The sequence below is a fragment of the Coloeus monedula genome, assembly GCF_965178545.1.
Source record: "Coloeus monedula genome assembly, chromosome: 2".
Classification (NCBI taxonomy): Eukaryota; Metazoa; Chordata; class Aves; order Passeriformes; family Corvidae; genus Coloeus; species Coloeus monedula.
In genome coordinates, this window is record NC_138782.1 from 118,522,317 (window position 1) to 118,545,520 (window position 23,204).

Consider the following 23,204-nt stretch of genomic DNA (forward strand, 5'->3'; position numbering starts at 1 on the left):
AAGAAAGACAATTTGGGATAAATCTGTCTCGACTCCCGGGGCAGCCTTTGATTCCACAGCACACAGGTTATGAGCTTTGCTGTTGTGTCATCAGCTGCAATTAAAATGAGTTAATTGTGGAGCAGCTCTGGCCCCGGCCCCGCGAGCTCCTGCCCCGGCCCTGCCCTCGAGGTTGGTGCACAAAGGCTTCTCAACATGCCTCCAGCAGGTCAGCAAGGGAATTATGTAAGGACAATGCAAAAGTAAGGATTCATTTCCCAGCAGCGATCTGCAGTAATTACTGAGGTAGGTTTGCATGCCAGCAGTGTTTCCTCATGCTGAATGAATCTCGGCAGCAGATGCTCCAGAAGATCTACAGCACCGTCCTCGACCAGCCTCGACTTCTGCCTCCAGTGCATCCCAACAGATCCTTTCCACACAAAAAAAAAGCCCAAACTGAGAATTCTCTGCCATGAATAGCAGGGAATGAGAACAACCTGCAGCAGAGCTGGATCCATAACCAAGATCCCTGGCTGGGAAGGAGCCACCAATTTACTGCGGATCCTGTCTCCTCCTCGAGGAACGCCGTGGGCTTCCAGCTGCCACATCCTGCTTTTTCCCCATCTGGGGGCAGCTCCTGCCTCCATTTCTCCCTCCCATCTCTGAATTCTTGCTCAGCACAGAGAATCCTCCCCAAACCCGCCATGACACCACCAGGAAGGTGGGGCATCCTTGAATAAACTCCTCTGGTGCTTCTGGCCTCAGCCTTCTTCACCCGGGTGCTGGGGCTTGTGAACAGGCTCTGCTCTGGCTGTAAGGAACGGGCTGGGCTGTACATTCCTGCTTGGGTGACAAATTCAGCTTTTCTGTTATAATTTTTTTTAAAATAGATCAGGAACAGGCAATCTCAGCTTTTTTTGTACATGACTCGAAAAAATAAATGGCTGAATATTATCTAGATAACTGGTTTTAAAACCCATCTCTTCCTACAGAAATTGTAAACGAGTAGAAAATTTAAATAGTCTTTTGTAAAAAAGCAAGGACAATACAAGTTATAAAAAAATCACTCTTCCCTGCCCCTCTCTTCCCCCCACCCTCCCGACAACTGAGCCTGGACAGCTCTGGGAAGAGCTGATGATCCTCAGAAGAGTTTCCTTCTCCAAAATGCTCATCCCTGTGGTGTTTCCCGTGTGACCAAACGCTGCCAGCTCGATCAGACGTCCCTCGGGCAGCGCTGGGTGCGTCCCCTCATCGGGTGCCTCGAGGGAGGTGCACGGAGGGATTCCTTCAACCATCAAGAGTTCCCTTAAGTCTCATCAGAACAACTCCCAGCACAACCCCGACACCGAGTTTTGGGGGGTGGCACCTCCCGACATGCGGAGCCCAAGGGAGGAGGGACAGAGGGAGGAGGGAGAGAGAAGGGGGAGACTGTTTTCCACGGAGAATAAGAAATTCAGTAGTTGTGTCTGCTGAGGACCAGTTATCAAATAAATAATTACCTACAGAGAGGTTCAGAGGAGACAACCAGCTTTTTACTCAGTAACTCAAGACAGCTGAACCCTCCAGCTCCGAGGCAAGTCCCACAGCGTGGCTGCCACACGGAGACGCCAACTCCGGCTTCCTGATGCCCAAATTCAGCACCTGACGAGAGGATGAGGATAATACTGAGGTGTCACCTCGCTGAGGAAGGCACCGCGAGCCCTGCGAGCACTCCAAGCTCTCCCTCGCCGTCAGGCACTGGTGCCATCCTCCTCGATGACGCGGTTCATGCTGGTGCCGTGCGTGATGTGTGTCATTGGGTTGCTGCTGAGGTCCCTGATGCTGCTGTGCCGTGACTGCTCGTTCAGCCGGTGGGAGCTGCTGTGCCTGGAGTGATCAGTCAGTCGCGACATGCTGCCGTGAGGTAGTCGTTCCTCCACGCCTCTGTAGCTGCAGGGAGTGTACCTAATTTAGGGAAACACAGGGCAATTACTGCCGGCGTTACCGCCGCGCTGCTAAAGAATGTAAATAGATGCCGGCGCTCTTGTGAGGAGCAGCATTGCTGCTCGTAGAGCCCCAGGCAAAGCCTTTCAGCTCCTCGCACAATGGGTCCCGCTCGGTTCTCACTCCAGCGCTACGCCTGGAATTGGTAATCAGCGGAGTGAAACCCTTGGTGATAAATTACGCTGTAAACCTCAGCTCCACCTCGAGTCAGAGCGGGAGCCTGTGCCCCTGTTTACTTCGGCAGGGCCAGGAGTATTTACGGACACAGAATCAACTGACACACGGACAAAAGCAGCCACCAAAGCGCCGAGCTGACACTGGGGCAGGTCTGTTTTCCCACACGGTGTAACACGGATCGCTGCCGTGCAGGAAAACCAGCGCAGAACACAGGCCTGCTGTGCAATTAAGTCACAAAAAGCAGCTCAGACTCTGCAAACATCACGGTATTTTTTCTCTTTCCAGTCCAGACACTAACAGGGAAAGGAGATGCCCTAGAACATCCAGCTTGAGCATAATTATGGCCACACATCCGGCTGGAAGGGGCCTGTCCCATCTCCTATACAAGATTTGCCTGGAGAGTTTGTGGACTCCCTACATCTGGAATTGTTTGAGGCCAGGTTGGATGGGGCTTGGAGCAACCTGGGATAGTGGAGGGTGTCCCAGGGAGGTGGAATGTGATGATCTTTAAGGTCCCTTCCCACCCAAACCATCCGTGATTCCACGATTTTTTGGAGGACGCTCGTACCGTCCGTCCCGTGAGCGGTGCAGGCTGCCGTGGTAGCTGCTCACTTTGCTGTGGACACTGCCGGCCTTGCTCCTCTGGTCATCCATCATGGCCAGCTGGGTGGACGAGGCGTGGGTGGAGGTGCCCTGGGTGGAAGTGCCCCTGGACTTTCGGATGATGGGGGTGTTGGGGTCCCTCAGCAGGGACTGAGCGAAGTCCGGCTCCTGCAGCACTTGGCGGCTCTCGTTGACAACTCTGAGCAAGAGAAACGGTCGGAGCAATTAACGTTAATTACTGCGGTAGAAAAGCGATCACAGCACTGTGACTGTTCTACAAACAGAACAAGCAGCATGGCTTGGCAAGTAAGACCATTATTTACATTAGAATGTCCCTATTTGCCTGATTTTGAAGCATCTCTTGGCTATTTTAGCCCGAGTTGAACCCTTGAAGGATGGACCAAAAGTCATGGAGGAGTCACCGAAAGGCTTCTGTCGTTGTGGATCTGTTTTAAAACACCTTAAGACAGTATTTATTATGAAAGTATCCACCCATGGCTACCACAAAATCACACAAATGGTCTTTAAATTGATTCCAACCTTAATCTAAATTAATTCCAACCTTAGAGAAGCTCCAAGAAATTCTTACTGTCACTTTATCAAACTGCTCTGCAGCACTAATGCATAAGGAAGATTAAAAGCAGAGACAAAGGCTTTCAACTGCAGCCACGGTGAGAAGAACCTGCATTTCATCTCAATTCAAAGGTCTGGTTCAGTTGGCTAGATGCACATTTATAAATAAAAAGTTTTAATTCCACCTCTCAGTAAGAGGCAGCATAGTTGCAGTGTTCACTTGACAATTCTTGTTAAAAATATTTTGAAGACAGACAAATGTAGATTTGATTCTAGGACCGAAGAATAATTAGGGAGAAATGAGCAATTTTTGAGCTGTTGCCTGCCTTGTCCTTCCTTGCTCCATTCTGGTGACTTTTCCATCCATTCCTGCCTTTGCCTCCATGAAAAACCAACCCAAACACCCTTCCAGGACTGCAAGGGAAGTTTATCCGTAACATATCCGTACGCACTCTTTTTTCCTGCGCCCGTGGAAGAAGCTGGCCCACTCAAAACAGGTCTTCTTGCTTCCAACCCAGAACACCGAGGGGATCCCAACGACCAAGGCCATGAGATACTTCATGAGGAACAGAATCAGATCTGGACGGCTCATCTGAGTGACCTGGGGAGAGAGAAAAAGAGAAAAGGAAGATTCATCGTAGCTCACCACTCATTTATGGACACATTTAAGTCATCCCTCCCTGCCTCGAGCCAAAGCAAACATCGTCAGGATTCCTTTGTTCCCTGGCTCCACGGAGCATGACCGAGAGCGCTGCACAGCCCAGTGCTGGCTCGGACAAAAGGCTCAACCGCTGTGAGGTCCCGGCCTTTATTTGTACTTCTGCTCTTTTCTCCGTGCCCTGAATAATTGTGAAATATTTTCTAGTCTGCAAATCATGAAGAGTCGTTTCTTTGATGGGATTAACCTAGATAGGACCAGGTGCTGTGGCTGCTCCTGGGAAAAATGCCAGTGAAACGCTTCATGGATGGTCAACACTGATCCTGTATTCCTTGGAGGGTTTCCCTGTCTCCCTCCCTCTGGAATTCAAGGCACTGGCCAGGTACAACTGCCAGGTTCTTGTCAACCCAGCAAAACTTTCTCTCTTCAGGGAGATCAGCTGAACTTGAAAATGCTCACAAGGTCTATTTTCCCAAACATTTTTATACACAAAGGGTTTGTTTGGAAAAGAAGACACAAGGATGTTCTTTTCAGGAAGGTCTGTAGGGTAGCTGCAAAACGAACAGAGACCCAGGGGCTTTCTGGAATCGATAACCCGGCTCAAAACCTGACCCTTCAAGGACAGAGACCTTCCAGAGCAAGCCTGAAAGATGCCACCAAGCTGTGGAGGGAAGGAACAAACTCATGGTGGTGTGAATTCCTCTGTAAGCATTTGGGTGACGCTGGCATTTGCACTGTGACCGTGGAATTCCAACAGTTCCAGCAACTGAGAGAACTGGGAGTGTTCAGTCCAGAAAAGAGAAGTTTTGGGGTGACCTAACTGTGGCCTTCCAGGACCTGAGGGGAGCCCACAAGAAAGATGGAGAGAGGCCATTTACCAGGGCCTGGAATGACGGGACACAGGGAATGGGTCCCCACTGTCAGAGGGCAGGGATAGATGGGGTACTGGGAAGGAATTCCTGGCTGAGAGGGTGGGGAGGGGCTGGGATGGAATTCCCAAAGAAGCTGTGGCTGCCCCTGGATCCCTGGGAGTGTCCAAGGCCAGGCTGGATGAGGCTTGGAGCAGCCTGGGCTAGTGGAAGGTGTTGGGGTTGGAACTGGATGATCTTTGAAGTCCCTTCCCAAACCATTCTGTGATTCTGTGATCTCAAACACCCACTGGCCACTAAATTACCTGGCCTACAGCAAGAGATTCCCTGCTTTTTGTCACAGCTGAGGGAGATCTCCAAACCCCTTGAAATTTTCTAACACCTTGAAAATTCTTATTACCCATGGGGACGAGGTCTGTGAACAAGAGGGAACACGGATGACAAGCAGCAGATTTATCCCGATGCCAAGAGAAATAAAGCTGGTGCACAACGGGATAAGAAAGACCCGCAGATGGCTCAAGGATCGGCGTGGCAGGAAGGTCTGGGGCTGTTTAATTGTGGGGAGATGCCCATGAAATCTTCCCAACAGGGAGTCACCTGCAGCAGCAGCTTTGGGACAGGTGGTGACACAGCTGGAAAAACCACCACGCCTAAGGAAGTGACTGACCAGCCCGCCTAGAGCACGAGGAAACGTCCAAGGAGCCATTTGAGACAGGGCCTGGCGCTTCCTGAGGTGAGGGTGAGACTGGAATCCTCTGGGAATTCACAGGGATGTGGAGCAGGGCCGGCAGGAGGACAGGGAACAACCAGCCCCCCTTGCAAGAAGCTCTTCTGGCCTAGAGGGACTCGAAGGTGTGAGAAAAAGAATAAACACTGAAATGTGGGGAAAAAACTACTTGGAGGTGTTTGATCTGTTCAACAGAACAGAAATATGGCTGCTGCAGCCATGAAGGAAATTCCATCCTTAGGAAAGTGGGATTTTGGAGTAGCTTCAGACATGAGTTGTGGGGACGGGCATGTTCTGAGTGTCACCAGTCTGTGACCTCAGAGGTTGACAGTGACAGTCAGAGCTCCCCTCTGCTCCTACGAGCCTGTAATAATGTAGAAACACAGATAAAACCTCCTAAAACAACACCAAGAACCAGTTTTTCCCCCCAGATTGAAAATTCAAAGTCAAAACATGTCCTGTGTCAGGAGGATTCACCAGAAATAGGTTCCCACCCCGTAACCACATTCCAGTTACTGCTGAGGGGCAGCACAGCTTCCACTGGAGCAGCACAAACCCAGCAATCCCTGGTTTAATACTTTGTGTTATTGCACATCTTTTAGTGCTGTCACTGTTGGAGATGGAAAATGAAAGTGCAGAAGTGTAATGAGCATAATCAGGAGAACATAATTATGTTCCTTAAGAGTTCCCCATCCATGTCTGCCCCAGGAAACGCTGAAGGGTCTTGGACACCACTGTGGACCTTCCCACGGCATTTAACAGAACAGGTCTGAGGTGGTTTTGTAGCCAACCTGGGAGATTTCCACCCAGGAATCAAAAATAGGAACAATTACCCAATAAAAAATTACCCAACAAAACGAAGCTCTCAAAAATCCACCTTAATTATTTCATCATGAGCTCGTTTGGCATTAAGTGGAGTAAGTGGTGAAATTCATCATTTCTTAATGAAGCTGACGTTCAGGTGCATTTTTATGTATTTAATTATTTATATTTACATTTAATGTCTGTCCACGGGGCCAAGTCTCCCCTGGCAGAACTTCTGGCCTGAAGGGAATTTAATTTTGAATTTTTCATCAAGAAAAAACCACCAGTTCTAGTGCTACAGCTCTCAGTTGCTCACTTCCACCACGGTATTACAGTAAATCACTCAACAGCAAAACTTCTGGCTCAACACATACATGCTGAGTGCTATAAATAATTCCAGGCCAAAAAATTGAAATAAATACATTCAACAAATCTTTCAGGTGAAAGGAAGCACATCCTGGTCTTTGACAAAGCCAGTTATTAAACATCATTAGACACTTTTCTCCAAATTAAGCCTCTTTGCACCGAGCAGCCAATTCAGGGAGCAACACCCATTAAACTCACATTAATACTGAGTGACTGCACCTGCTTGAAACAATATTCATCTGCAGATATGATATATTTATAATAATTAACAACATTTATAATAATTAACAGCACGAAAATAAAACTGGAAATGACTTTTCAAGGTTTACTGAACTAAAAACCAGGTGTTTGAGCCCAAAGGTTCCTGCCCCTTCTCCAGAGCACTGGGGTACCTCCAACCCCAAAACACTGGGACAGTGACCAGGTTGGACAGTTTCAAAAACAGCAAAATAAGGCAAAAACTCACTCATGTTCACCATCAAAACTTAGACTTTTTTACTGCCCAGCTGTTTAGGAAGAGTCACAAACACAAACCAGTGAAGTAGTGCAGACTTGGACGGGGTTGGATTTATCCACAACACATGAAATCCTGAATTCAATGGGAATATCCAAACTCCACACATCAACTCAACCAAAATGCAAAATATTTTCCAAAAGCACCTGTGAACACGATCTGCTCTGGGTCCTTATTTATGGTAACCCCTCCCCCCGACAGGGAATGTAATGTTCAACGGTTCCAGCAGCACTTTTGCTATTTTAACCCCATTTTTATACCCCCTCAGCTTTTAAAGCTCAGCCTTCCCATCCCTGTTTGTGTCTCCTGGGAAAATCCAGGTACCCAGGACTGCTGAGGGAAGCGTGGAGCAGCTGAAACAACGACGGCAGCAATTCCATCACCTGCTCTCCCTTCTCCCAATAAATTCATTGTGCACAATCCAATCTTTTCCAGAAGGATCCAATTTCAACATGAGACCTCAGTAATTTTCTGGGGGAGTACTCAGACAAAACTCTGCTGCTGTGACATTGACCACACTATAAATAATCAGCTTCTTAATGTCTTCAAGTTGTTGCAGTTGAAGGACTAAAAGAGGAGACACAAAAGCTTCATGAAATCCCAGATTCCTGTGGGAACCACTTTTGAGAATGACAGTGAAAATTGGACAGGATCCCTGGTTTCAATTTATCTTCTTGGAGAGAGGAGATGATGCTTAATAAGGGAGGGAATAATCAATAAATGAGACACTCTGAGATGTCCGAGTTTATGGAACAAAGTCACTTGATGCACTTTCCATCTGTGCTTTTAAACATTCAGGTTATAAGGAAATATCTTTGGGTTTAAATGAAAATTTCTTTGAGCACTACCTGGCTCTGTTTCCCTCTGGGATACCTGAATAAACTACTGCAGTTTATTGAAAAAACCTCCCTGAAAGCTGAGCTACTGCAAGGAGGAAAAGGGACTGAAATGCAGTTCAGGAGGATTTAAAATGTATTTTCATCTCTCACTTTTCTACAAAACCCTTCCGAGCTGCTGACTCGTGCTGAGCTCCACACAATGCCATGTAACAGATACTGTAATAACAAGGAGCAGAAATCGTAGAATTTACAGCACTCACAGAACGGTTTGGGTTGTAAGGGCCCTTAAAGCTCATCTCATTCCAATCCCCTGCCATGGGAGGGAAAAATCACTGATTTTCCTCTTCTTTTCTAGAAACACAATGCAGGCAAAGCACTGCTGGCAGTTTTCATGTCGGAATTCACTCAGGAGAAACGACTCCAATACAAAAAGCACCTTCTCAGCAGCACAGGCAGCCTAAGGTATCCCTGGAATGAGATGATCCTTCAGGTCCCTTCCAACCCAAACCATTTTATTAAGAAGTTCAGTCTGTTCTTGCTTGTGCCGATAAATATGTGGTACTGAAGCTGCAATTAAAGATTTAAGGGTATTTTAGCAAGGTGTGCTGAAGGCATTGCTGCATTTTTGGGCTGCAGCACTTTATTGAAGTACTACAATTAATTTTTATTAGGGAAAATGCCACATACCCCTCTGTTATGCTGTAGAAATGTGGGATTTCCTCATCCCCCCTCCAATGATTTACTCACCAATGGAGGTTTAGATATTCTGCTTTCAGAGGAGGGGTCTGAGGGGGGACTTGACCCTAAAACACCCTCCAGCAACCTCAGCAGCCCAGTTTGGGACTGCAGCATTAACCACAGATCCCACCCAACAGCAATTCCCCTGCAATCAGCCCTGCAGGAGCACTGACTTCACCTTTCAGTTCTGTTCAGCGAGAACTCCGAGTTGTGAGACACCAATAAAATTCCCAACGTGCATCTAAAAATAGAGGCTGAGCAGCGTTTCAGCTATGAAATAACAATTATCACATTTTTTTATCAGAGGTGGAGACGCAGCAATGCCATCAAAAGGGTAATCCCTCAGTATCAGAGAGTGAATTCCACAGTGAGGGAAAAAACCCCTCCTAAATCCAATTCTAGAGTCTACATTCCTGTTACCAGCTGAAACAATAACTGGGAACAGCTACTAAGGAATTGAATTCTGTCATTTCTTCTGTTTCCTACTTGGCACCATGGCCAGACCCTTCTTAAATCTGTGAACCTCAACATTCCCCTCATAATCCTGGACCAAAGGCTTTCAAAATTCCCCCTTCACACTGGAGAGCTCAAATCCGGAGACAGATCTCCTCTGGGCCTTAAAAACCAGGATAATGTCCTTCCTTCTAGATAAAAACCTGCTTGTTCTGAACACCAGGAGCTGCTTTTCCATGAGGGCAGAGTGTCAGGGACACAAGGGAGTGGAAGGCCCTGGGGCCGTGTCCTCAGACAGGAGAACCTTTCCCAGAGGGAAGAGAATTCTGGTGGTGATTCTCCGTTTTCCTTCAGACCTGATAGCTTTCCTGGGGATGTAAGAGGGGTTTGTGCACTCCAGGAACACAAGACCTTGGCAATTTCATGGACTCTCTGAATGGTCTGGGTTGAAAAGGACCTGAAAGTCCATCCAGTTCCAACCCTGACACCTCCCACGATCCCAGGTTGCTCCAGCCTGGCCTTGGACACTTCCAGGGATGGGGCAGCCACAGCTTCTCTGGGAATTACAGCCCAGCCCTTCTCCACCCTCACAGGGAAGGATTTCCCTGTAGATCCAGGCTCTCAGAGGCACCGAGCTGACAAGGAAGAAAAGAGGCAAGGAGATGCAGATTTGGCCTGTGGGCTCCGCGCCGCACTCGGAGCTGCTCAGACACATCCCACGAGCACGGAGGCCTCACCCAGCAAGTTCTGTCAGATACAAAGATCACGGCTGTAACAGAGGCATTTCTGCAGCCCATTTTCCCCCTCCCATCTGCTGGGCTGCTGCAGAGCATCCAACAGAAAAGTTTTTCCCTCAGTGAATCCAAGAATCCTCAGCGAACGCACTGGTTCGGAGGCATCGCTTCCCTCCCGCAACACGTGGCGGGCAGGTGTTCAGAAAGGAGGTTAAAAACATCAATTTCCACATTTCTCCAGGGAAAACCAACGCTGCTCTGTAGGCACACTGCTCATTTAAATGCTTATATAACTAATTCCTGAATATTTTCCCCTCCTGCCCCCGAATGATCAATCACAGCTGCTTTTTCCTGACACAGACCAGTGGCCTCTTCCCACTAAAACGTGTGAAACCACAAATTAATGAGCTCGCCGTGTGTGGGGGGGAAAAGCCCAAACACAACACCTGTCCCCCTCCTCTGGGGCAAGAACGCTGATCATTTGATATTTCCCTGAGGATAAAAAGCAATGAAATTCAAATTAACCCATCCTTTTGTTGAAAACAGGGAAAGTGGGAGGAAAGACCAAAGGGAATCTGATCTAACAGCCTCGCTGCCATAAGCATTTCCATCACTGTCGTTGCTCTGAGACTCAGGATTACACTCACAATTTGTTTTCCAGTCAAATGTAGTAGGATTTGTCACTGTAAAGTAAGTTATTATTAAAATATTGCTTGTTTGGCTTTTATCAAACCATGACACCATTCTGGCTACTCTGCAAGACTTGGGGAAGTAACAAAGCTAAAAATAAATAAAGAAGACACTGCAATAAAAGCTTATAAAATCACCATCTTCACGGGGAACAGCTGTTCTGGGGGAAACTTACCCACCTCAGAAGTTAAGTGATAGCCCAGATCCACCTCACCACACCAAACTCATCTAAAATACACCTTTCCCCCAAGAATTTTAACTGTGCAAGTGCCAAAAAAAATACATCCCTAAACAAAGTGCCTCTACAGAACAATTCAAAGGCAATGAATTCTGGTTTAGAAGAATTTCTCTTGAGTTCCTCCAGTCTATAAAGGGAAAGGAATTTATGGGGGTGAAATTAATTCAGGGAAAACCTGCACTGGTTTCACCAGGGGTTATCCCAGGTCCACACTCAGGGGACCACGCTGGAATCTAAAAATCCACTGGGAAAGCAGCCTGGACAACCAACATGGCAGAGTGGCCTCTCACAAGGCAAATCTGATTTCTGTCCACCCTGCTGCTAGAAAAATACTTGGATTAAAATCTTTGCAGCCTCAAGACCTGTTTGGCAGCAGATATTCTTCCCTGCATCGATTTAATTCTTCCAGGACAGAATTTAGGGAGCTCGTTGTGAGTGTATCCCCAAAAAGGAACTCCCACTCCTCGGATGAAGATGCTTGGCAATAAAAAACTGTGAAATCCCTGGAGATAAAGCCCTGAGAAAATCATCAGTGTGGTTTGGTAAAGATGCAAATAATGGCCAAGCCACTGCTCAAAGCAAAGTGCAGAATTTAGGAGTGAAACAAAAGGTGTTTTAGCCAACATAATATTTATAATATAGTTTTTATTCTCCACAGACAGAAATTCTGTGTGCATTAGGCTACAGCCCTTCGTTTTCAAGTCATAGTGTGAGTGGAATAATAATAATAATAATAATAATAATAATAATTTGATTTTTGAAAAAATCAGTTTAACTGACTCTTTGAAAAATAATTTGGTGTCAGGGTTATTCCATCAACTGAGAAAATTTCACAGTGTAATACTACTCTGATATATATTCAAATACAATAACAAGAGCTATTAATGACTTAAAACTCCTCTCAGTTCCCTCTGAAGAACTGCTTCAGGAGGAGAGATTGAAGTATTTTCCTACATTAAAGTTGGGTTGTTAAACCTAGAAAATAATGCAAACCTAGGAAATAATGCAAAACAAGACAATTCCCAAAATTCAAACACAAGGGGGAATATAAGGTGGCCAAAGCATGACCCTGATTTGGACACAGCTCATCAGTTTTGGTATTTCTTATCAGTTTGGATATTTCTTATCAGCATTTGATACTGATCAGTTTTGTTTCATACTGGTGAAAATGACAAATAGACCCCGGTCTCGTTCATTTTGGAGCACAACAGATATTCTAAAAGAATTCAGATTATACATAATGACTTCAGAAGCACTATTAAAAAGGCAAAAATAAATAAACGAACCACAGGTAAAAATAGATTTCCAAATGCAAGCCCCAAGCAATTTCCTGTCGTTTCTTAGAACGAAAAGATAAATGTGGTTTTTTGGGTGATGGATTTCCTCTCACAGGTGCTGCAACGTTCGGTTCTGAGGGTAAAGAGCGACTTCCCTCAGCTTTTGCTGCTGCTTTAATCACAATTAAAGAGTCAGTGGGAAAAAATCTTCCTTAATAATTGGAATTATTATTGTCGCTCTTTAAATGTATTATTTTTCCTAAGCATCCAAACCAGGAGAAATTAACTCTATCATTGCCAGGAAATACTGCAACACTGTGATCAATAATGTTCTGGGTTAAGTTACATTTGTTTTTGAAGGAAACCCAGCTCCTAATTCAGATTTTCTCTGTCTCTCCTGATTGATATGGAAAACCTGGGTTTATCTCCACCTTTGTTTTGGTTTTTTTTTCTTTAGGATGGAATAATTACATCCAACAAGAAGCAACTCCTTCAGGGCAGATTTAAGCAAATCCATTACCTCTCCTAAGAGGAATTCTAAACAATAACTGATGGAAACAGAAAGGAGGAGGAGAAATCCGGATTTACAGACATCCCTAAATATATTTATTCCCTTCCTGCTGGTGCCACACGAGCAGTGCCATTTCCTGACAAAGCCTCTTTTCTCCAGCCAGCCCCGAGCACTCCCCGCACGGTTCTGCAGCCCCACAGATGGCAAAACAGCTGAGACACGCTGGGTTAAAAACCACAGGGGCAACACCCCTGAGGAGTGGAGAAGGGAAAAATGGAGAAAAAAATGGAATTTTCTCCACAAAAATGGAGAAATTCCATCCCGACTTGAATCTTGGAAATGTTGCCCCCGCCTCTGTTGCAAGGGCAGCTTTTAAAAAAAGCAGCAAAACAAAGCAATTTAGAGATGTTCCAGGCTTCAGAAGAGCCTGGAATGAAGAGATTTTTGGCACACAGCGTTAATTTTGGGACACAGTCACAGAATGATTTGGGTTGGAAAGGACTTAAAGCTCATCCCATTCTACCCCCTGCCATGGCCAGGGACACCTCCCACCATCCCAGGTTGCTCCAAGCCATGGGCAGGGATGCCACATCTAAAAGGATCTTGAAAATGTACAGTAAAATAAAAAAATTAACCATTATTAGCTCCAAAAAGTTCATTTGTGAAAATGGGAGACAAGAAAAGTGCTGAATTCTTGAGCCAAAATCCCCAGCAGGTGACAGGATTTGAATCCTATTAGGATTTTAATCGTAATTTTAAAACACATTTGTCCAATGTTGTCAGGTAATGCATTAAAATGATCTCTATAGTGTTAAAATTTCAGTATTAACAGGAAAAAATTGGCAAGTGTGTGCTTTTTATTCTCTTTGTGCCACACCAGCCAGGGATGGGAGTGAGTGGGTGAAACTCCAGTAAAATCCCATTTAACTTCATCCCACTCAAGGCTGGGGGCTCCACTTGGAAAGAAACAGTGGAGAGGAAAAAAAAAATGGGGGAAAAAATGGGAAAAAAATGGGATTGTCTGTTTTTGCTGCTGATAAAGATGATATTCACCATTACATCATCTTACAGCTCGGAATAATTAAGTTCTTCAAATCATCAAGGCAGTTTGAATGTTTTTAAAGTGAAGATCAGAAGGAAAACAGAAAAGATTCAGAGATAAGCACAGGAACTGCTTCAAAGAACTCGGTGAAAATTACTTTTGGAAGAGTTGTGCTGCAAAAAAACTCCTCTCTATCAGCAGCAAAGCAGAATGAGCTCTCCATGGGATTCCCAAATTCCAGGAAAAGCCATCTAGGTGCTTTTTTATGTCAATTCTCAAAAAATGAGCAAAAAACCTCTTCCCTCATTTTCTTTCTGGAATGATTATGAAGATTCTACCAAGGCTGGATGAACATTCAGGATGCAGAAAATGAATTTAAAAGGTGTTGAGGCTTATTCTGATTTTTGAAGGGGACTGACTGCAAAAACACCCCCCCAATTTTCCCCAAAAATTGTCCCCAGAATGTTGCAGCAAAAATCCTAAAATAAAAATACCCAGGAAGAGCAAATGTGACCTCTTGAAAGAGACCATGGATTAAGTCAGGCACAATTCATGCCCCACCCATGGAAGTGTTTCCCAGGCCAGGCAGGGATGGGATGGGATGGGATTTAAGCTCCCTTCCCTAAAAACCATGGAAAAGAGAAAACAGGAGCAGCACCTTTGCTCTGAGCAAGGCAGCATGGAGGCCTTTAAATCCCTGTGTGGGGAAAAGCTGAATATCAGATCACAAACAAAGATAATTAATTCCTACTGCTCCGTTCCTCTTCTCAAGGACTCCCACTGCAGCACCAAATGTCTTTGAAATGGTTTATTTTCCTTTTTTTTTCCTCTCTAGTATCTAAATTTGAAGCCTCTCCCAGAAGCCCAGTGCTGAGTCTGGCCTTGAAGCCTCTGTGGAAACTGTGGAGTGTGTTTAGGTTTGGATTTGAGATAAATTAATCTTAAAACTTGATTTGCTCTGCAGGAAATCAGATTTTTCTTGATTTTTGAACTCCTGCTTTTCATAAGAGAAATGTGCATTACAACCAGCTTTGGGGACAGACTTTACTGAGTGTCTATTTCACTTCTTAGCCAAACTCATCCCACTTTTGAGACCTATTTTCCCAGGCTGGGGCAGGTCACTGTGGCCCAGTTTTGATTCTCCTTGTAATTCCAAGAGGAATAAAACTCCGACACTCTCCTTGTAAGGAATAAACCACCGTGCAGGACAAGGATGTGGAACAGCAGCTAAATGAACTTTAAAGGGTTTTTCTCTCCTTTCCCCCTGCTTTTCCTTTTAATTCTGAGGTCGGATGGAAAGGGAATCACAGCTTTTATGGCAACAGGAACTCAAAACCTGACTGGACACAGACCTGGGCTGACCCTGCTCGAGCAGGGGTTGGAGTAAATGTGTCTGCAGGTCACAAAATCATGGAATATCCAGAGCTGGACCCACCAGGAACATGGATTCCAAGCCCTGCCCTGCACAGACACCCCAACAATCCCTGGGAGCGCTGTCCAAATGCTCCTGGAGCTCTGGCAGCTTTGGGAATGTCACCATTCTCTGGGGAGCTGCTCCAGTGCCCCAAAACCCTTTGTGGGAAGAACCTTTCCCTAAAATCCAACCTGACCCTCCCCTTCAACCTGAGCCATTCTGTGCTTCTGCAGAGTGACTGCCCAAAACTTTATCCCAGTGCACCTGCACTTGATCTGATTCCCACAGGATGACACATTCCACCAAAATCTGGGAAGAAACTGCAAATGAGAGAGGAAAGAGACGAACTCTGAGAGCTGAACATCGGGGCAGGATTAACAAACCAAGCCAACACCAAGAATTTATCCGGAATGGTGAAATTGTTGGCCTGTCCCGAGGCTCTGCCCTGTGAACGATGAAGTGACATTGGGTTAACTCCTTTTTTAAGGCAATGAGTGAAAAGTAGGATTCCAACACAAAATTCAGCTCCTTGTTTGAATATTCCTATGCTGAAAGCAGATTCCAAAGGCACCGTTTCGCCCTCCAGAAAAAGAAAAATATTCCAAGCTTGATAAAATGAGAGGTGGATGGGTCAGGACAGTTTCAGGCCAGTGTGAGCAGGGATTTCACAGAGAAGTTGCACTGACTGGAAAGATCAGACCAGTGCAGTCACTGCAGAGCCCTGGCAGCAGGAACAAGAATTATCTGTGGTGACACTTTCATCAATTTGTCCTTATTCCCACTGAAAGGCCAGGCTGGATGGGGCTTGGAGCAACCTCGGATAGTGGAAGGTGTCCCTGCCCATGGCAGGGGGTGGCACTGGATGAGCTCTCAGGTCCCTTCCCACCCAAATGATTTTATGATTGAAGTCACTCCCTGACTTCCAGAAAATGGAGGAGATGGATGTGCCACGGGGAGAAAGCTGCTCCCAGCTTCTACAGACTCTTTCCCTCTTTCCTATTCTCTCCCGGACCTCGGAGCACGGAGGACACCGAGGGCAGGACAGGGTGCCATGAGCTCCTTCTGGCCCTGCACTTACTCCATGAGCAGAGGGAATATTGGGACATTCATTCCCTGTCCTTGTGGCAAAGAAGGTTTGATTTCACAAGGAAAGCAACGGATGCCTCCCAGATTTGCCAAATAACCAGGAGAATCCATATCCAGGTCAAGCCAGGAAACATCCAGGTAGCCAGAAATCACAGTGGGAGCATAAAAACATCTTGTGGCCTCCTCCACTTGGGAATATTTCTAATTTTGGGGCCATTTCTCATTCTAGGCAGCCAAATAAACACAGTGGCTGGTTTTTATCCGTGCCCCAGCCTGGTTCTGGAGCAGGCAGGAGAATCCACGGCTCAGCACTGACCCCGCGGTCCCTCCCGCAGGAGCAGCTGCATATTCCCACCCCCCTCACCAGGAATTTTCCAGAAGGAGTTTCTGTGGCATCATCTCCGATGGCAAGGATGATGTCACGCTCCGATGGACTCATGGATTTTTAACCTCGGATTTGCCGGTGTTGGGCAAAAGCTCCCAAAATCCACAACCCCGGGGGGGAAGCTTCACACATAAACCTTTTATCCACTGTGGGATCGACTCCAGCTCTCCATTTAGAGCTCTCAGAAACATTGGAAGTTAATTAAGTAACATTAAAGTTTGTAAAAATATGCTCTTATTTCGCCACGGAGGGATATTTCCCACAAAACTCCACATTTCCCCCTAATTTAAGGATATATTTCACGAGCATGAGCTAAGGATAAAATCATTTTCCCCACAGCTTTGGGAATCTGTTTCAGTTATAAATCTGGATTGTTTAATAAGGGAAGCATGTTTAGTTTGAGGGGGAAAAAAATATAAATGGATGGGTTAAAAGAGAAAGAAAACCCCCTTCTAATACTCCCTGAGGTCTGCAGGTCCTTCAACCCAATTTGATGTGAATGAAACCATTATTGTTCTTTTGACTCCCGCTGGGCCATTATGGCAACGGTTTGCCAGGGATTTCAGGAGCATTTCCCTACATGTTTTCATTCTTCCAGCCCTCACTTTTGAGGTTTAAAACAAGTTCTTGCTCAAAATTTTTGGGAGGCAAAACCCTCTTGATTTTATAGATCCTTACCAAACAAAATTCAGATTGGCACACGGTGGGTGCTGGGAATTAATCAAGAGAAAGCCACATGTCCCTGGTTTTTGGGAGTTCTTTTCCTTTGTTTTTAAGCATCAGCCAGTTTGAACAGATTAAAACCTGCAGCAGTGAAGACTCAATCAAGCCAATGGAACTGCACACACCCACTGCCAGAGATTTCCTGCCATAAAAATGCTCCCGCACTGGATGGGAGGGAAGAGTCCCACCCTAATAAAACCTGATGGAGAAAAACACCAGAAAGGGTTAAAAGGTAATAAAAGGATTATTATCAAGCCTAAGCCAAACCTTTAAGTGATATTTCATTGCCTTAAAATGTGAGCTTTGATGATTCAGCTGGTGTTTTAACGGCTTCAAAGCCAAAATGCTAATTTTTAAATACCCCTCTGCATGCAGCTGTATAATAAAGGTTTGCTGTAAAACCTTCTGGAAATAAAGTTCCTTTAAAATAAGTTGCAGAAAATATCTAAGGAATGTCATTCCAAAAACAATCTGCCCTTTTGGCTCCAAAGTAGGCAATTAATCCCTGCAATACTTTCTTTTCAACTGCATCTGAATAAACCAGTGGAGAGTTTGATCTTAGGGCTCTTGGAGGCTTCTGTTCTGTGATAACTCAATTAAACTGAGCAGATAACTCTTGATTTCTTGAAAAAAACCCCAAAGCTGATGAGCTGCAAGCTCTGGTTTTCTTCAGAAGACACTTCAAGAAGGATTTTATACAGATGTTCCTGGCACAAAATGAGCACAAAACCTCCAGGCCATCGAAGCCCCAAAACTGCTACAGACAAATGACGAGAACTAGAAAAAGCAGCCTGATGACAACTGAGTTTAAATGCCAGAATTCCTCCCCAGCAAAACTTCCAAAGGCCAAAAACAAACTCGTCAAGGCCCAGTCTAGAGGCTGGTTTAAAATAACATCTTTATATCCCGTGGAGGTGCCACACAGCCCAGAAACTCCACAAAAAACCACCAGGCAGCTGATGGGAGCCTCTGATTTCCCAGCAACACCCAGCCTAGGGCATTATCCCAATAATTTGAGTATGGCAAGAACTTTTTTTACAGGAATTAAAAAATTCCTATAAAAGCACTTTGAGTTAGGGAGGATGAGTAACTCTTCCCACATGCCCCCGGGGTTCCTCACCTGGTAGGGACAGGGGATGTGATACTCCCGGCAGCGCTCCTGGATCCACGTGGTCTCCCACACGCCCCGATACGCCTGCTCGTAGAAATAGCAGCCGATCACCACCAGCAGGGGCACGAGGTACAGCACGCTGAACACGCCGATGCGGATCATGAACTTCACCAGCTTGTCCTGGTTCTCCTTCTCCAGCGGGATCTCGATGCGAACGCGGTTGAGGGAGATAATCCCGGCCAGGAGGAGGGAGACTCCCACCACCACGTAGAGGCAGAGAGGGGCCAGCACGAAGTATCGCAGCGCGTCCACGTCGTAGAGGCCGACGAAGCACACGCCGCTGATGTTGTCGCCTTCGATTTTGTTCATGGCCAAGAGGATGATGGTGAGGGTGCCCGGGATGCCCCAGGCGCTGGCGTGGAATAGCAGGGCCTTCTTCTCGATGGCCTCGCTGCCCCACTTGGGCACGGCCGCCAGGAACCAGGTGATGGTGAGGATGACCCACCAGACGCTGCCAGCCATGGTGAAGAAGTAGAGCACCATGAAGAGCATGGTGCAGGCCTTGTTGTGGGAGCCCTGCGTCACTGTGGAGGCCTTGTACTGGGAGGGGCTGGAGGCGTTGCAGGCCACCCGGTCCTCCAGCAGGAAGCCGATGAAGAAGATCAGGGACACCATCATGTAGCACACGGCGTAGAAGATGATCGGCCTCTCCGGGTAGCGGAACCTGGTGACGTCGATGAGGAAGGTCAGAAAGGTGAACAAGGTGGCCGAGAGGCAGACGATGGAGATGACGCCGATGAAGTAGCGGGCGAAGGACAGCTCCTCCCGACGGAAGTACATGTTGGGGCAAGGAGGGGAGCAGTCCCGGACCCTCAGGAAGGAGTAACCCAGGTCTGGGTCGATTTTCAGCTCCCGAGGACACCAAAAGCCGTAATCCCTCTGGACGGCCATCGGGGCCTCCTCCGTGGGCTCGCCGGCCAAGTTGAGGTCAACCAGGCGAGGATAGGGCTCGTCACAATCTGGGAACCTAAAAAGAGGCATTTACAAGAAATATACTCGTACTTTACAAGGGCTGGTAACTTCATCTCTAGGTCTGACTTCAGGCAAACCAACGGGAGCAAAACCAGACAATCCAAAATACAGGGAATCCATTAAATTCTGCACTGTTTAGACACAAACTCATCCCACAGAGCAGTGTTGAAACTACAAAATAAGTTCAAAAATGAAACAGACCAGGAGCCCATTGGGGCTTTAGGAATGAAGGTGAGGATGGAAGATCCATCCCAGGAAGTCTGTGAACTTAGGCCCGTGGCAGCATGATTTTATAGAACATTTTAAAGCCTTTCCTAATCAACTGCACTCGCTGCCGTCAGACAGGGCAGTGAGGTGGTGACACCAAAATTCCAACTAGCACTGCCACCAGCGTTAATAAATGGAATTATGACGAAGATATTTGTGTAGTCAAAGCTCTGACTCGAGGCAAGGACCGCTGGAGTTTTGAAGGAGACACTGGAGGAATCCCATTTACCTAGAAACGTCCTCTTATTTTATCCTCTTATGACTTACTTAACTAAAATAATTTTAATTGTTTTCCATTCTCTCCAATCCAACAGTAAACGATTTCTTCCTGTTTGTGCTCCTCAGTTTCATTAGCTGCTGGAGTCACTTACAGAAAACAACAAGGCATGAGGGTATTGTTTTTAATTTCACGTGTATTCTGCCTCAAACAGCTTGGAACACCATCGGGTCGTTTTTCCATAAAGTTATTGGTGCAATGTAAAGCTGAACACGGCTGTTTGCAGCTCAGCAAGGGGTAGATGCTCTGCAAACAGCTTTGAGATTTCATCCTCATCAAACCCAGCCAAGTTTCAGCTGATCTCTTGGGCAGAAATAGGAACTCACTTCCCACCTCAGGAAACAGGCTGCTGGAAAAAGGGAAGGAAAACATGGCCACTTGTGATGGAAAACATTTAAAACACCTGGTTTTTTACGAACCATAAAACATCCTGGATCGGAATAAAATTTTATCCTGGGGAAAAAAAAAAAAAAAAAAAAAAGGGATTTTCTCACCTGGTGCACTCCATATCCTCCGGCCAGGAGACCCCAAACATCTCCATGAGCTTGGAGCACTCGCTGTGGGCTCGCTGGCACAGGCGGCGGCAGGGCAGCGTCACCCGCCCGTACTCCATGCACACCGGCGCGTACAGGGCACACAGGAAGGGCCGGAAATCCCGGGAGCATTCCAGGTTCACCATGGGGTGGAAGGGCTGGCAAAGAGAAAGGAGAGAATTCAGCAGCTACAAGCAGCAATTTGTGGAATGCTCCACTTTGTCTCATCGCAGCCGTGACCGCGACCTTCTTTTCCCAGCTGTTGGGAGAAACGATCATCAGGACAGAACTGAGGTGTTTTAGGAAGATGGGTGACCATGGGGACAAATGAAGAGATTCCCAAGGGATATTTATGTACTCAATCTGCATTAAAATCAGTGGGAATTCGACAGCTGAATGCTGGTGGGGATTTCAGTTCTCTCATGAAGGTGTATCATTCCCAGCCCTCACGTTATCCCAGTTATATAAATTCCCACACAGCCACAGAACCTCCCAGCTCCCAGAACAGGGCTGTAACCACAGTGAAGGCACAGCCAAGATGCCATTTCTTGCCCAACCAACAGAAAGCACCGCGAAATCAAAGCCTGAAAAAAATCAAGTCAAAATAAATAACCGGTGTCTTGTGCTCCTGTGGTGCTTCACAACAGGTTTGGGTGTCGGTGAGAGCAACACTCCTCGGAAGCTCCGAGAGAAAATCTGTCAGAGTTGGGCAAATACAGCTGGTCTGGAATATTCCTGAAGGATAAAGAAGGAAAAATAAAGAGGACAGGGATTTATGTCTCAGTGAAAGCTGCTGCATGTTGATAATCCACGTAATATTCCTACTGTCCAGCGTGGGTTCGTTCTGCTCTTGCTTTTTGTGGTTTGTCCTCAGAACTCTCCAGGAATTAATCAATGTCTCATTCCAAGTTTCTGGGGCACCTACCAGCATCCAAAGCCTCGCTGTCTCTCTGGATATCAATGTATGATCAATGATATTCCCGTGAGAGTGGAATTAGAGAATATTGGAACACATTAGGGCTTCCAACTCTGGAATGAAACAAACCAAACCCCAGACTGCAAGAACACCTCCATGAGCCACTTCTCATCCTGATTTGTACTTCAAATCACAGCTCAAAGGGAAAAGGTGACAGTGGCTTCATCAATGGCACTGCTCTGTTCTACACAGACTTTTAGAAAAAGTCCATTATTTGGATAGCAGAGTTTTCTCCACAGCCCAGCAGGATTAAGGAGCAGAATCCTAATCTTTGGAATGTGCAGTGCAATAGCTGAAGCACAAATGAACCTGCTATATAGAAATACATCCAAATCCTAAATCTTATTAGAAGTGCAGCTGAAGAGGAGCTGCAGAACGATTACATTCTCAAGCAGCAATTTCCTGAGAAGTGTTTTAAAGCAATTCAGCATTTTCTTTTTCCAAACGATAGAGTAGAACTGATCTAACAGGGAAAAAATAGGGCATCTTCTGTGGTAACAGAAATGGCAAATACTGGAAATTATAAGCAAAAGTTTCACACCTCCCTTATCACCTCTTTACTCTTCCAATCCTTCCCAGAAGTCTCCTTCCCCCTGCAAAAGGTGAATTTTTGGAATACAAGGCACAACCATGCTACGATTTCAATGTGGGGTTTTTTTAAACATCAACAAATCCCCTTCATTTCTCAAACATCCCATGAACAGGAGAGCCATGAAATTCAGCAATAACTTGCAGGAAGAACAGGATGAGCCTCTGGAGTTATCAACCAGGAAAAAGGCAGCAGCAGCTGGGAAATATTTACATTTACAAGCTCATGTTTCTCAAGGAACTCCTTCTGTTTGGCTGGACATGTACTTCAGAATTATTTTTATTTATATATTTATTTGTGAGTATTTGTTGTCTACAGCAGAGTTAAAGCCATTGTTTGACCATGTGGATCCAAGAAATCGATTCCAGGGAGTTACACCAGCTGCCTGGAAAAGCTGAAGGTAAAAATCTTCCTTTGTTTGATGGAAAGGGAAATAAAACAAGAACTCCACTTTTATTCTGGTAAGAGTTTAACTTCTCTTCTTTTCAGAAAACCCTGAAAATGAGAAAATTAAGTTATAACTTTATGAAAAAGAGCTCCTGTTTCCATGCCTGCCCCAACCCCTGAGCTTTGCCTCCTGCCATTGTGGGTTTGTACAAACCCACATCTTAATTCCAAGTTCTCCTGACAATTCCTCCCCTACTTTCCTCTGATACACCTCCCACTAAGAAAAGATGTTCCCAAAAATCCTCTTTTCCTGCTCTTTTGCCTTTTTTAAAAGATCTGTTTGGATTTGGTGGAGCTGCAGAGGCTGAGCTGTTTCGGAAGAGACCCCAGAGCAACTCAAGGTGTGCAAACACAGCTCCAGGTGAAGGGAAGGACAGGAGGAAACGGCCTCAACCTGAGCCAGGAGAGCTTCAGGTTGGACATCAGAGGGAATTTCTTCATGGAGAAGCTGTTAAACATTGGCAGGGGTTGCCCAGGGAGGTTTGGAGTCCCCGTCCCTGGAGGCGTCCAAGGAAGGCCTGGACGTGGCCCTCCGTGCTCTGGGTTGGGGACACGGTGGGGATCGGTCACAGGTTGGACTCAATGATCC

General features: G+C 46.1%; 1 protein-coding gene across 3 annotated transcripts in view; it reads right to left on the reverse strand.

Annotated features, from left to right (window-relative positions):
- Positions 1-1,709: 1,709 nt before the first annotated feature.
- The window catches only part of FZD3 (frizzled class receptor 3), a gene marked incomplete at both ends in the record, with an annotated part of 39,391 nt that continues 17,896 nt past the window's right edge, over positions 1,710-23,204 (reverse strand). The window contains 5 exons of one of the 3 annotated variants that reach the window (XM_082302671.1): positions 1,710-1,923; positions 2,708-2,941; positions 3,768-3,916; positions 18,504-19,521; positions 20,565-20,761. In XM_082302671.1, the coding sequence (XP_082158797.1) occupies positions 1,710-1,923; positions 2,708-2,941; positions 3,768-3,916; positions 18,504-19,521; positions 20,565-20,761 (1,812 nt within the window). The remainder of the gene's footprint in view (positions 1,924-2,707; positions 2,942-3,767; positions 3,917-18,503; positions 19,522-20,564; positions 20,762-23,204) is intronic. The other 2 variants (XM_082302673.1, XM_082302672.1) reach the window with 2 other exon arrangements.